The following is a 15,554-nucleotide window of genomic DNA, read 5'->3' as shown; positions in this document are numbered from 1 at the left end:
GGGGGAGATATAAAAGTATGCAGTGCAAATTTCACAGAAGGAATTATAAATGACATGCCAAAATCCGTGCTGTTCAAATTAACTGTAAGAGAAAAATAATAATCTACAATGAAGAGGCATCTAATTTTAAATAAATTGAATAATTAAGAGGGCAATGAACTTTATCCTTATAATAAACATTAAATTCAGACATAACCACTGTGAAGCCTCAATTTTACACCTCTGTAGGGACCACCTGAAATAAACATAACTGAGCCTAGTGTAAAATTTTGGAAATGAGAATGATGTAAGATAAAATTGTGGGTTCGTTTTACACCATGACTTCAGCAAGCCTTTTAAAATGTAAGTTTGAACACAATGTAAATGCAAATATACTAACTACATACCATATAATTTCTTTAACCACTCAGAATGATATTTCTTTTTCTCTTGAGATCACAGTTTGTATACCTCTCTTGTGTGGTTCAAAATCTTTCATATGTAAAGAAGTGCCGATGTTATTAGAATAAACCTCGTATATGAGAGGAACTGTTTCACTGAATTTTCCAAAACAGAAAGTTACACAAACGTACAATCAGGTACATTTCAATCATTAGACCTCAAAAATAAGTCAGAGTAAATGTAAAATTACATAAATCTAACATTGTACTTATGGTTACTTGGTTAGGACNACTTGGGGGGGGTTGGGGGGGGGGGGTGTAAAAACAGGAACATGAAATACAAAAGCCCAAAACTGAAGTTTCAATGCATTAACACTCTGAGCCCAGCAGGTATTTAAATGTGTATCAGAGGTTTGTGGGGCCACACGTACTTTTGACAGCATACAAACAGTATTACCATTTTCGTTTTCTTATGTGTAAATGCAGCTTTTCACACATGGCCCTACAGAACATACTGAAAGTTGTACCGGGAGAAGACAAACAGTAGCAGGACACAAAGAAGATGCTGCAAGAACAGCCTCCAAAGACAAAGGAACGTGAGTGCACCGTTAGGCTATTCGGGACGAACAGCCTTAAGGAGGGAGCAGTGTGACGTGTTGCATTATGGATGATGCCCCTCCCTCCCTGCCAGCTGTGATGTGCCGAGCTGAGCCGAAGTGAGCCGAGTCCCAGCACGCTGGTCGCTATGCAAAGCGAGTAAACACCGGTTGCTAAGCAAAGTGGGTAAACAGTGGTTGCTAGAGAAGACGGTAATAACAGCGGTACCCATTACGTAACAGGCAAACACGGCGTCAGACAACAGTGGTGCCTATTATGTAACTGTTTTCCGGTTGTCTGGCTGAGGGTTTATAAGGGAACTACACAGCCACCGAAGACAGTTCTCAAGGCAGCAGTCTACGAGTAGAGTTGGAATCTATCCAGCGCAGAGCTACGAGTTGAATTGAACTGTAGTAGTCACCGAGTTTAGTTGTAACAAGTGAATCGCGATAGAGTAAATTGATTTGTGTGTAGGGTTTGTAAACTGTGGAAACCCGTAACATTGTTGTAAGTAATTGTAGCCAAGACTTGTAGGTTGTTAAATAAACCAATTAACAATCTGAACAGCATCTTCGGTAACTAAACACGTTACAATACATTGGTTTCAGTAATATTTTAAACACTTCACTAATGGCTCCAAGTTTTGCACTGTAGTTCATCTCAAAACAGTACTCCCAACAGTTTGTCTTGGTGTGAAATATCTAAAAGCAATCCACAAAACACAGTATACCACACTTCTGGCAGTACATAACAGTGAGTTCCATACCTGCCTTTTCAGTTCACACATCTTACATGCATATTAGGCCCTGTCTTTTTCTTTTTAATTTGTTGCAGGAATTCTATGCCCAATAGTCTGTCTGCAGAATGTGCTGGCTGTTGTTTTATGATTTCTTTTACTACATCACTCAATAGGCTTTCTGCCATCTTCTTCACCAGCTGTTTCAGCTGTGGGTTATGTCTGAATGTCCTGTGATGTAAATGGGGCTGTCTGCTATGGCCATGTCAAAAAAGTATAAAAAGATACAATTTCTTACACCACTTGACTAGTTTCCTTTCAAATGAATGCCATGACAACATCTGGCCAGATACCATTCTTATTACAGTCCACCACAACACATGGCTTTTGCTTTTTATGCACTCCATTTAAATCTGGTAAGAAAATCATGATATCATTGCAGTATTTAGCATGTAAACATCATACACATCTCACCATTTTATAGCCCAGAAAATACTACAATTTCTGACTTTTGGGCACAATCGATAGCACTAGTCCCTATCTCCAACAAAACAAATAAATAAAAAACAGGATGATGGATAATGTCCAAAAACTCAATAATTGTACCATAATATACAATCATAATGAACTTTAGATCTTATTTATGTAACCAGAAGAATACTGTTTAGACATTTTTTTCCTATTTGGTGTAACATTTCCAACTGATTTGATCATGGATGCTCACAAATGGTACAAAAAAAATCAGGGGGAACCATCTAAGTGCACCATGTATCCCTTATTCCACATTGGCTCACATGTAACTCAAATACCTATACACCATACCTGTGGGGCTTCCCTCTAAGAAAAATTCAAAAGTATATTCAAATCAAAAATACATACAGTTTGTCAACTGTGAGTGAATCATTCACTGTCTATACTTCTCCAAATTTCAAGTTCAGGTGGTCAAAAAACTGTTTATTTTATACACTGGTTCATGCCCCAGTTGTCCTCTGTTCACTTACATGTCACAGATGTTCAATTGAGGTACTGTATAGAGTCACAAATCGGCAAATAAGCAACTATACAATGGATGTTACTATGCAGCAGCCCATAAACAGAAACAGAGGAACAGTGTTTTCTGTGCAGAGACGTTACAAGCAGGACAAGTTAGGAGTGAGTGAGTGAGTTAGAGGGCTGCTGCAGTTCAGTCCTTGTGAGCTGATGCTGTGAGAAGCTGGTAGCTGATGCTGGAGAAAGTTGAGGTACCCAGAAGAAATGGAAGCCACTACCAAACAAAAGTAGTGAAGACTAACAGACTGAGAAGACCTTGTGTGTCCTACAGTGATTTGTGAAGTGTGGAGAACAGTGAAAGCATAATCCTTACTTGTAGTTACAAGTTGAAAGAGTTCAATAAATCCAATTACTAAACCAAACTCTGTCTACATTCACTAAATCACATGACTATATATATATATTAACTGAACTTGTTTACCATATGCTTGAAAGTTGTGTTGAAACAGAAAACTAAATTAAAGAACAAAACAAACTTCACTTCAACATAGCCAGAACTAAAGCATGATTTTTTTTTTATTTTCTGCATTTGCTTGCTGAAACAACTGAAAAACATGTGTCCATGTACAATGATCTATTACAATTGAGAATAAAATACTCTGATTGTGTGATCAGTACAATTTTAATTAAACATACATTTCTGTACGAGCACCTACAAATTCAGGTAGGAGGAAAAAAAAACACAAAAAGAAACAAACTCTGTGGTTAGAGTCCATAAGTGAACTACACCAAACGTGTGACCGCCACTTGTCGCCAAAGTTAGTGCCAACATTAGCAGATAGAGGTTGTCACGTGGTCAGCACAACGAACCTCCCCAGTCATTAATTTCAGAAAATCTGGTAGCACTGGGAATCAAACCTGGACCTCTGACCACTAGATCACAGAGGCGGTCCTCAAGTAGGGGGAAGCTTCACTTAATTATTTTCAAGAACAGAATACTTCGGTGACAAGGGTTGGGTATACAAGTTACAAAAGGGACACAAAGCATCTCTTTTAATTATTTCAAGAAAAGTGCACTAGTCTTCCTGTGAATTGTTCATTATATCAAGTGTCAATGAAAATTCAATCTTATTAGAACTCCCCCATATCAAATTTCATGAAAACAGATTCTTGTTTCTTGCACACAGACATGTGGAGAGATGGCGTGAAGAAATTATGCTACACCTTTCACCATTTTCACAGAATAATATGCAGGATGTACATAAGCTTATGTTGTTTGCCTCAAACAAATAAACTCACATTTTTAGAAGCTTCTGAATCATCTTCAGGAGATGGAGGAGGTGTTGCCATCATATCCTCAACTTCAGACTCATCTGCTGTACTCAACTTCTTCTTCTTCTTTGAACTTGAAAATGCACCCCTGAAATAATATGTTTGTAAAATTAACAATATGGCAGCCTTATTTATAATGAAAACCTACTATTTGTAAAATGAGAATTCCTTTGTAGCACACATACCTTGTTTTCTATAATAATCCCTGAAAAAAAGACATGTGATACACTACCAAACAAAATAGAACGTGACAATGCCTTTACAGCTGCTTACTTTGAATTCTTCTTTCCTGCAAAGATGGCTTTCACTTTGGGCTTTCTATCCTTCTTCGGTTTCTTAGGCGTGAGAGTGCCTTTAACAGATGACTCAGACAAACTCTTGTTTGGACTTGCTGGATCTTCTGACTCTTTAATAAGTACAGGTGTTTCAGGATCTCCCTCTATGGACTTGTCAGCTACCTCTGCTATGGATAGACGATCAATGGCAGTTGTGGCAGTGTTGGTGTTAACGGTAGTGGCAGTTATAGAAGTGGTCAGGCTGCTGGCAGCAGAGGTGGTTAAAGATGTAAGACTCCCATCCAGAGACTCAATAATTGTAATAGTAGGTGAACCTGTGCTGCGTGCTTCTGCTACCATCAGCTGTTCATTGCTTTGTTCCAATGCCAACGGATCTATCAACTCCTGTATGACTTCACCTTCTTTCTTCTTCTTTGTATTTCTCCTGAAAAATAGAGGAAATATCCTCATTCATCTATATGACAAATAACAAGAAGAAGAAGGGCAATACCAGTAATAACACAACTTCTTCTTGGATTACATAATTTTTCAGTGGCATATATTAGGTAGCCCTCAATATCATTATGAACAATGAACTGAAAAGGATATGGCACGTAACAGCTGTTGCCAACTTAAAGCATCACAGGAGACTTTTGTAAGGGGCTGAAAAAAACAACACAAAAACTCAAAGAAGACTGTCATTCTCCAATTCAGAGCAGGACCTTGAAAAACACTTGATCATGACATGTACAATGTAAAGTTATCCCTAACAGGCAGTAGAGGCCTACAGGGTTGTTGAGACATTGAGGCTTCCACATTTTCTAGACCACTGGCTCACAGATGGCAGTGAGATTGTCAGCCTTACGCGCCGGCTGCCCTTTACTCCCAGGAAATTTCCTGGTACTCATTTCTCTTAAGAGGCTGAGTCAACCCCAGGGCCAGAGTGTGGCTGGAAGGATTAGGTAAACTGAAAAATCCAATTACCTCATCAAGATTTGAACCCGCAACCTTCCAGCTTGTAGCATAATGCCTCAACCAACTACACTACCGCATTCCCCCATGACATTCACACACATCAATGATACACTCAAGCTGGCATCATAGAAAAGAACATTAGGTTCCAAAAGGAATCTAAGGTCTGGTAACTTCATAAAGCAGGATCCTCCATCAGAAGATAAATAGCCCCTCACCTGGTCTTGATATTCTCACTTGTTATGGAATCTTGACATTTTATTCCTGCGTTCACAAACAGCCAGCCACTGGATCATGTCCTGAGATCAATCTACAACTTCACACCCTATCTTTCTAAGATTCATTTTGTTTTAATATTAACCCCATGCGTGGCTTCTTCCTTTCAGGGAATTTTGTTTGTATATCTCACCTCCCCCCATGTGTGCTGTATGTCTTACAAACCTCATCATCAAGCAAGTTAGTTCCAAGGCAATGCTTCTGAGCTGTACAGAATGATTCACTCAGAGAAGCACCATATTAATAATCATAAATCCCGCAATATTTTGCCACTGAAAACGAAACCTAGCAAGTGCACATCTTGGTAGATGTGGAGATAAATGGGTTACTAAAGAAGCTGAAGCTGGTTTCCCTCCACCTGGAGACAAAGGCCATAACAGTAATCCATGCCCTCAAATGTTGCAACCAACATGGCAGGAGGGATCATGTGGGACCATACTAAAGGATGTAGCACAAACCAGGCAGAAATGCAACAAGTAGTACTGTAAAGTATATATTACTGCCAAGTCCTATTTTCATAAATAAATTATCACAAAATTTATAATTATTATAATGGGGTCACCTTTTAATAAAACATTTTGCATTACAATATGCCTGCTTCATAATGTGGCCAGGATACAGACAACCCTCACATAAATACAAGGTGGTTCAAATATGACCAGGACTGATTTGTGTCTAAACAAGCCTCATTGCGCAGCAGCTGTACGACCTTGAGAGAGTGAAGCCACAACCTCCACCCTCCCTCCTGTTCAGGTTAGAACCTGTTCAGTCCTGTCTGGGAGTTGCTAGAGTTATGAGCGAACAGAAGGTACCACAGAGCATGGAAAAACGCGTTGTGATCAAATTCCTCAGAGAAAGCGTCCCATCCGCTGAAATTCACCACAAACTCCAGCAACAGTGTGGGGAAGAGTGTCTCTCACAGACCTGTGTGTTTAAGTGGTGTAAGTGCTTCAGAGAGGGCAGAGAGCATGCGGAGAATCAACCGCATGATCGTCGGCCGCGAACATCCGTCACCAAGCCAAACACTGATTGTGCAGACACGCTTATTTGTGAGAATAGGCGCATCACTATCAAGGCACTTGGAGCAATGCTGTCCATCAGTGTTGGTAGTGTAGAAGACATCGTGAAATACCACCTGCACTATCGCAAGGTGAATGCATGGTGGGTACCACGCACTTTGATGGACGTGAACAAAATGGTGCGCATGCAAGCTGCCATTCGTCTCCTACAGCGGTTTGAAGACAAAAGTGATGCATTTTTGAAGTCTGTAGTGACCACCGATGAAATGTGGGTGCACTACTTCATTACCAAGTCCCAGCAGTCATCATGCAAGTCGTGGCATACCAGTTCTCCCAAACCCAAGAGTGTGCTGAAGAGCTGTTCAGCAGGAAAAGTGATGGCAACGTTCTTCTGGGACTGGCAAGGGGTTATCCATGTAGACTTTCTGACAGATGCTAGAACAGTCAGTCCAGTTTATTACTAGACTTCCTGGCAACAGGTGTGAAGGAAAAAATCCGATCCAATTGGAAGACAGGTGGAAAGCGGGTAGCCTTCCTTCAAGACAATGCACGCCCCCATACGGCCAAACCAACAATGGAAACCCCCCGGAAATTGAAATGGAACCTTCTGGCACATCCGCCGTACAGTCCCGATTTGGCCCCAAGTGATTTCTACCTGTTCGGAAGGCTCAAATCAGACTTGCATGGCATGTGGTTTGTGGACGCCACAATCATCCAGACTGTTCAGGAGTGGATACACCTCAAAATACAAGCCTTTTTTTAAAAGGGCATCAGCATGCTTCCAGAACATTGGAAAAAATGTGTTGACTCTGGAGGGGAGTGCGTTGAAGACTGACATGTGCAAGTAAGTGTTTGGCAATTATGGTTATTAAAAAATAAATCAGTCCTTGTCATATCTGAACCACCTTGTATTACAAACTTTTCCTTCATTCCTCCATGTGGGTGCCAGAATAGTAACCTCAAACAGGCTGCCATCAGTTCCTCAAAAATTTTTTGAGGATCACTAAATATAATCATCCTCACACACTACTCAATACTAAATAAATAAATGCTGAAACTGACATAGTACCATTAGATAGCCAACAATATATACCTCACATATCTCCTTTGATCACCCTAATTTTAAATGGTAAGAAGTAATGTATGAATTCCTTCTTTATGTAATTTTCTCTATCCTCCTTGTAATTCCTTTCTTAGGTACAAATATTTTCCTCAACACACTATTCTCAAATTAGCTTCAAATGATATTACTACCTTCATACACCAACAGACAAAGTGTGAGGCATACACATAAAACAACACAAAAAATCATTATTTTGTATATTTTGATACCTAGTTTTTCAGATGGAAGAAAGTCAGAAGATACTGGACCGAATAATAGCAAGAGTTTCCCAAATTTAACCTGTTCATACCTGAATGTTATGTTTATGTTATGACCTCCAAATACTTGAACTCCAGCACATTTTCGAAGGTTTTCTTGGTGACCATTTTATGATTATGTCCTGCATTCTAGCAATAAGATAAACACACTCGTATATTCGGTTTTCTCCAAATTTATTTTTAAATTAAACACAAATATAACGGACTTAACATCCTAAAGCTCACCTTCTAGGTTTAGCTGTTTTAGGATCACCTGGTACTTTTGGTTCACGCTTCCTTTTTGGTTCTTTCGGTGCTTTTGGTTCCTTAGGAGGCTTTGGTTCTCTTGGTGGCTTAGGTTCTTTTGGCAGCTTGGGTTCTTTCGGTGGTTTGGGTTCTTTGGGCTTTTTGGGTTCCCTAGGTTTCCTAAGGGAAAAACACATTAATGCCATACATAAAGTAATTTAGTTTTTATGGGACATCTTAATTAGAAAACCAGTATGTACTGTTGTTCACTGCATTTCCATTTTATATCAGGCCTGGCCAAAGTCCAAATTCAGGAACCTTATTCAGCTGACAAAACACCACACATGCATAAGTAACATGTCACTTGCTCATCTCTCACAGATTTCAAATTATCCTTCGACATATAACACATCCAATCAGCAACACACATTATAACTTTGTAACTTGCAAGCATTTTTAAATCAAACAACACAGCCTCACATACCCTATGTGATTGAGCCTACAGCTCACTTAAGATCATCATCTGGGACACAAACCAACTGACTACCAAGACACCCTTTTAAGACATTACGCTTAATTTGAAGTGCAGTATTGTGGACAGATTGAAACAGATGGGGATGCACAATAAATAGTGCACAGATTGGTCAAGGCCTGGCCCTTACTTATTCATTGAAATCAGACAATGAGAACCACAGTTCACAATAACATATAAAAGATTTGCACATAATTTCATGCCAAGGTGTTTCCCAGTCAGGATACATGATTAGTTTCAAACCTGATAAAGGTTTCTGTTCTAACTGCCACTGCATTATGTAAAAAAACACTGTTACTAGAGTACATTTTTCACAAATTGTTATAAGAACTTGCAAACAGATCAATAAAAGTACTGTCAAGTACTGTACACAAGAATTACCATGTTTTAGGTAGATGTACACCAACTATCATTTCTATGTACTTGTGGATGTTTATGGCTGTTTGAATGTGTTCTTAGTGCTTATACCATGCCATGGACACATGTGAAGTGGAAGAGGTATGACTATACAAGTTCTTAACCTCAGCACCACATAGAAATCAGTGATCAACTCCTGGGGACAGACTCCAGTACCATTTGGACAGAAGGTTGGAGGGTTATACAGTCAGTCAGCATGGTGAACAGAAAAGATTACTCCTGGCAACCAATCCCAGTTTCCACCACAGAGTCAGTTGCTTTACTGACTGTTATCCTGTTGCACAAACAGTGCTACACTACATAAAGCAACCACAGATATGATCAATCTCATCTTTGCTCTGTAAGAGTAATGCATTAATTTATGTACTATTATGAATAGAGGAGGAATGTTTAATTCTGATGACAAAACAAAAACAAATATGTCTGAAAAATACACACTACAGCTTAAAGCATGTTTGGACCTCGGTATTTCCATATATTCACAAAAGTTTGACTTTGTTGGTAGTACAGACAGGTGAAGGCAAATAAAAACAGTATTTGCAAGGGGTTTAAAAGCCCGACAATGTTAAGTGTTAAAGTGGTTGATATAAGAGATGTGAGATTTTCATGGCAATGTCATATACCAGGCCAACCAAGTTTCAGAATGTGTCTTCTGCATGATAAGAAGTGGATTTATATTACCATCATATATTCCTCTGGAATGCAAAGTGTGCAGTGTGAAGAGCAAGGACGATCTAAATATAACAGAACTTACCGTGGAGACTTGGGTTTCTTCGGTTTCAGTTCTAAGGGTTGATGAAACTCTTCCATACATTCACCAATGTTCATATCAGGCATAACAGAAGAATCCACCAACAAAGGATTTATTTCAATTGCTTTTTTCCTTCCCTTCTTTCCTCTGGAAGAGCTTTTGCCCTTTCCTTTTCCTGTTGTACTGGTGACCTACAGGAACAATAGTGAAGGTGAGAGCAAAACCTCATCAGGTATTTTCACCTGCAGTGCTTTCAACATTCAAGGAGAAGCCATGGCTGAGGGTAGATACTAATTTGATTACTCTATCCATGAAGTGTTTTAAAATGTGAATCAACTTTGACAATTTGAAGAAGGGTTATCATCTAAGGTCAAACTCTGTACTGTGTTGATCAAATTCTGCATAATCAATATGTAAAGTTTATTAAAATCAGCATGGTGCAAATTATTTACTTGAAAACAGCAAGCTACCCTTCCCACATAGCCTCAGTTTTCATTCTCTAATCAAACAACCACAACCTCACCCTCCTGGCACTGCTGTGATCCCAAGATCTCTGAAGGTCGATCTGACCTACTTTCAAAACAACCTTGCTTTCAATCCCATTTCCTGAAAACCTCAAAATCAAATGTCAATCAAAAATCACTGGAGCCCAACAACTGAAGGAAAGAGGTGACCAAGCTCGAGTGGCAGTTGCAGAGAATGGGATATGTGTACACAGGTAATAGAAGAGTTCAGTATACCTTGAAAGACCTCCTAGGCAGTGTTTTATAACAGGTTTTCCATATTTTTGTACAAAAAAGAAAGAAAGAAAACTGTTTCATCCTTCACATTTACTCTATTTTTCAGCCATTCACAAACAGAAATCACCTCCTCCCACCCAAAGTTATAATGAGAACGGAACAGACATGTCTTTGCCTGTCAGATATAAAACACAACATTGCAACCTCTCAGATATCATTACAAACTGCATCAGACTCTTGTAAACTATTTATGTGGTATTAAAATACTTTTCCACCAATGTCTGTATTCATTTGGAACATTTATATATTGACCACCTGTCATTATAACTGTTACAGTAGAAAACAGTAAAACTGTATTTCTCCTGTCAAGCTTTACATAAGAAAACAGTGCATAACTAAGTAACTTTATAAGCAGAATGCTTGAAAAGCTGAAAGTCACTGAGATGGTTAAACCTTGGACCTGATGGTCCATTACTATGCTCACAAGACTGCCTCTGGACTCTACATGAAGTGAGTATGTTGTCACCATAACACAGCACATCCTCAAGCTATGAACAGAGGAATCGGCCACTAGTTATAGAGCATGATGCACATACACTGAAACAGTATAATCATCAGCTGACAACAGGCAATTCTCCAGCCTGAGAGTCAGACAAGCAGTTAACCTCTCACCACAAAAAATGTTATATGACATAAACACTGTCCCAGGTGCAACAGTTTATTGTAGTTTATTGTCTTGCCCTCTTCTACACTACATGTTTCAGCCGCAAACAGCCATCATCAGGTGTATACACTTACTTAGCTGTTACACTGCACTTAGTTTAAAATTTAAAACCACGAGTGTAGGTAACAAAGATAATGCACAAATCAGACAGATATCAGTGAAGTAGAGTCTAATAAATCGAAACCTGTTAGTAATGACGAAAAGAACAATTGGGAAGACTCTTGGTTTTAAATTTTATACTAAGTGCAGTGTAACAACAGCTACGTAAGTGTATACACCTGATGATGGCCGTTTGCGGCCAAAACATGTAGTGTAGAAGAGGGCAAGACAAAAGAACTACAATAAATTGTTGCACTTGGGACGGTGTTTATGTTATATATCGTATAGAGTGCAACAGGCTGCTTAAATATAATATTGTAATCTAGCATGTTTTTAAATGTTACAAAGAACTCAGACTCTGATGGATTCCTTAGCTCACAGTATAAAAGGTAATTTAAATAAAATGATCTGGCTATGTTGGGATATGGTGATCTTAAGTAATATGGTAAAATCATAGAAGTTCATATTCTGTGTTCAAAATGTCCTTCTTACATACTGCAAAATCATATATACTGTAAACCCTCATTATAATGGATGAATGGGGGGAGGGGGAGTGTGTTATTGCCAATGTCTGCAATAACTGAGTGAAGGGGTATTCATGGAAGTACATCACAGTATACATAATCAATACATGCCAAAAACACAGAAATGTACAATGTGATTATGTAAAGGTTTTCATACTGAGGTAAGGTAAAGGTAAAGCTATCCATGTAACAGGCCACAGGCGCCCATAGGGTTGTGAGATGTCGAGGATCCCACGCTTCCTAGACAATTGGTTCACAGGTTGCAGAGAGGCTGTCAGTTTTATGCATCGGCTACCCTTCACCCCCAGGAAAATTCCTGGTACTCATTTCTGTTAGAGGCTGCATCAACCCTAGGGCAAAAGTGCAGCTGGAAGGATGAGGTCAACTGAAAAATCCATTGATCTCATAGGGGATCAAAACCTGCAGCCTTCTGGATTGTAGCATAGTGCCTCAACCAGCTATGCTACTGCATGCCTCCTTTCGTATAGGAGTCCTTTTTATTTTAAATAGTTCTGTAACTACAAAACCTTATGCGTGTCTCAACATCTCTATAATTTCACAATTGTACAGGGAGATACCGAAGTTGCGCATATCACACTAAGCAATTATATTTTGCTGGTTTAATGCACAAACTACATGACATACAGCACTTACTATTAATGTTTATAACCTTACATCTTAGAAATTCAAAATCAAATCATATCTTTACAACATATGCTCAAAATGGCTTCCCTGTTCAGCAATGCATGTGTGAGCTCTTTTTACCATGTTTGAAGACACTTTGTGGAGCACCTGTAAACTGATGCTGTTAACTGCCATTGTAATGTTCCTCTTGACGTCATTCAGTGTATGCGGATTGTTTTTATAGAGAATTCCTTTGAGGTACCCCCGAAGGAAAAAATCTGCGGGTGACAAATCGGGCAAACACAGGTGCCACGATCCTTTCAAAATGAGACGGTCACCGAAAAACTCGCGCAAGAACTGCATGGTTTCATTAGATGTGTTACATGTGGCACCGTCTTGCTGCAACCAACACTCACGTTCATCAACTTCAAGAAGCACAATAAACTGTGTAATGATGTCTTGGTACACTGGACTGTTTACTGTTGTTTCAAAGTAAATTGGGCCCACTATTCCACAACTTGATACAGCACACCACACTCCAATTTTCTGACAGTGAAAGGGCTTGTCATGTAACACATGTGAATTTTCCGATGATCAAATATCACTGTTTTGTCTGTTCACGTAGCCACTAAGGTGAAACCACGCTTTGTCAGTGAAGAAAACCCGATCAAACTCTTCAATTCCATGGTTGCCAACAAATGTCTGAAACCATCTACAGTACATTAAGCGTTTTATTTTATCCAGGTCCTTCAGTTCCTGCACACAGCAAACACGATATGCACAAAGTTGTAACTTCGTTTTCAGAGTGCTTCCATACAAAATCCCTTATTGCGCTGATAGTATCCTCAGGCTTTTTGAAGGGGAACACTGCAACATTTTCTCCACATCAGCCAGTTTAGCCTCAGTCAAAATGGCCAGTCTCCCGGATCTCTTCCTATCTCAAACTGATTCACATTCCTGAAATCGGTCGATTATTCTCATTATCATCAAATTGTTAGGAACTGCAGAATCCAGATATTCCCGACGAAACTCTTCTGCGACACGTGCATAAGAACGACTGTCAAAATAATGTTCCACAATGAAAACTCGTTGTTCTTGGGAAAATGACATGTCTGTCACACAATAAACAAAGCTATACTGCAGGCGTTGCATGACCGATACATGACAGATGGTGTTTCTATTTGTTAGTACTCCTACAGTTACATCTAGCGGTAGGAGATACAATTATATTAACTGCAATACAATTTATAACAACTTTTAGTTTGATGTGTGCCACTTTTCGATCTCCCTGTACATGGCCAGATTTTGTCTGTTGTATCCAAAATCCATTATATGTGGGTCCATTAAAATGAGGGTTTACTGTATATGCAGAGACCCATTATGGTCACCAGTTTCAAGAGTCAGGTCTCACACTCTGCTAAATGAGCCAATATCTTTGATTCAACTGAAATGGCAAATGTATGCAACTGGGCACAAAAATATTTGTGATGCAACACTGAAAGTTAGGTTGTTTCAATATTAATTTACCTGTGATGTATGATCTAGAAAAGGTGACACGAACATGCTGTCCTGGAGCATACAGTGTGGTCCTCCAGAACACTGCTCTGTGGCCATGTGCTGCTGAACAATTGCAATCCGATCCTGTAGTCTCACGATCTGAAAATACAGCATATAATTGTCCATGCAGGATTCATACCACATTCAGGTCATAAAAAGTTTCTTGAGCAAACTACACAAGCCACTGATCATAAACCATTAGCTCATAAATATAAATAAAAAATAAAGTGGGGAGGAAGCACAGGTTAACTTCAATACATCTGATGATGCTCTTCTGTGCTCATATTCCCTTATTTCTGCCTTCTTTGGGTTCATTACAATTATCATTATTATAAAATTACTGTTATATAACTAAAAGCAACAGTTATTCTTGAGAAAACTGACACTTGGGCCACATGAATCCAATCAACACCCTCCTAACCTACTTCTTTTACATCCATTTTACTGCTAGCCCCTAAACAATATTTGTACCACCCAAGTGATCCTGCACATTTAGGCATTCCCACTAAAATTTTTCTTCCATTTCTAACTGCCTCAATTCATGCTACATATCCCAATTACCTCAACCTCCTTGCCACCCCAATACTGCAGACAACAGTTATCTGACTGTACAAGGTTGCCATACAGAACAGTCAAGATAACAGCTCTGTCATGTGTCTAGAAATATTATTTCAAGATTAAAAATTGTTCAGAACATGTTACAAAACACCAGTATATGCAGCTCTGATTTCTCTGTAAAGTTCACTCTGCTATGCATCCAAATGATTACTAGTTTGATGGCACTAACCTCCACATAAATTGGACGCCCTAAAGTTATCTTAACCAAGCTACCGAAAACTATATTACAAATACAGATCACTCATCCTGTGTGCTGTTGCTTTGACTCTACATAACCTGACAGTACTATCAGAGCCATGCCCTCTCTTAAAGTGCGCAACATGAACATATGTGATATGCAAATCCATTGTAAGACAACGCCCACAACACACACACATGACCAACAATACAGTAGCAGGATTTTCTTTGTGTCTGTGCTGCTTGCACATGTGCAGTGTCATACAACAGTGCTTAGAAAGCACGTGACAGGTTTCCTGTAGGTCCAGCCAGAATGCCACTGGCCTGGCTGGATAACGATAACGTGATGTTTTTTCTGGAGGTCAACGTCCGTGTTGTGCCCATATAAGTGAGCAGAATTCATAAGCTTAGTAAGAGGCCAGAGTATAGCAGTAATCTGGAGGAGTTCAGCAAGCAAGCAAGCAAGCAAGCAAGCAAGCAAGCAAGCAGTAACCTTGGGAGTACAGAAGAGTACAAGAACTCAGCTTGTAAAGACTTAACATGTGATTTGAAGACTTTGTGTGTGCAGCAGTACAGTGATATTGGGAATGTGTGATTGAGACTTTTATA

General features: G+C 39.3%; 1 protein-coding gene across 7 annotated transcripts in view; it reads right to left on the bottom strand.

Annotated features, from left to right (window-relative positions):
* Positions 1-15,554, bottom strand: part of LOC111864453 (chromodomain-helicase-DNA-binding protein 7) — a 144,088-nt gene that overhangs the window by 106,599 nt on the left and 21,935 nt on the right. For all 7 annotated transcript variants that reach the window (XM_023851703.2, XM_023851708.2, XM_023851702.2 and 4 more), the window contains exons 3-7: positions 14,121-14,249; positions 9,886-10,073; positions 8,183-8,362; positions 4,309-4,755; positions 4,003-4,123 (exon numbers count right to left, since the gene is read on the bottom strand). In XM_023851703.2, the coding sequence (XP_023707471.1) occupies positions 4,003-4,123; positions 4,309-4,755; positions 8,183-8,362; positions 9,886-10,073; positions 14,121-14,249 (1,065 nt within the window). The remainder of the gene's footprint in view (positions 1-4,002; positions 4,124-4,308; positions 4,756-8,182; positions 8,363-9,885; positions 10,074-14,120; positions 14,250-15,554) is intronic.

Source organism: Cryptotermes secundus, unplaced genomic scaffold, assembly GCF_002891405.2.
Source record: "Cryptotermes secundus unplaced genomic scaffold, Csec_1.0 scaffold621, whole genome shotgun sequence".
NCBI classification, from domain to species: domain Eukaryota; kingdom Metazoa; phylum Arthropoda; class Insecta; order Blattodea; family Kalotermitidae; genus Cryptotermes; species Cryptotermes secundus.
This window is presented reverse-complemented; position numbering and strand designations above follow the sequence as displayed.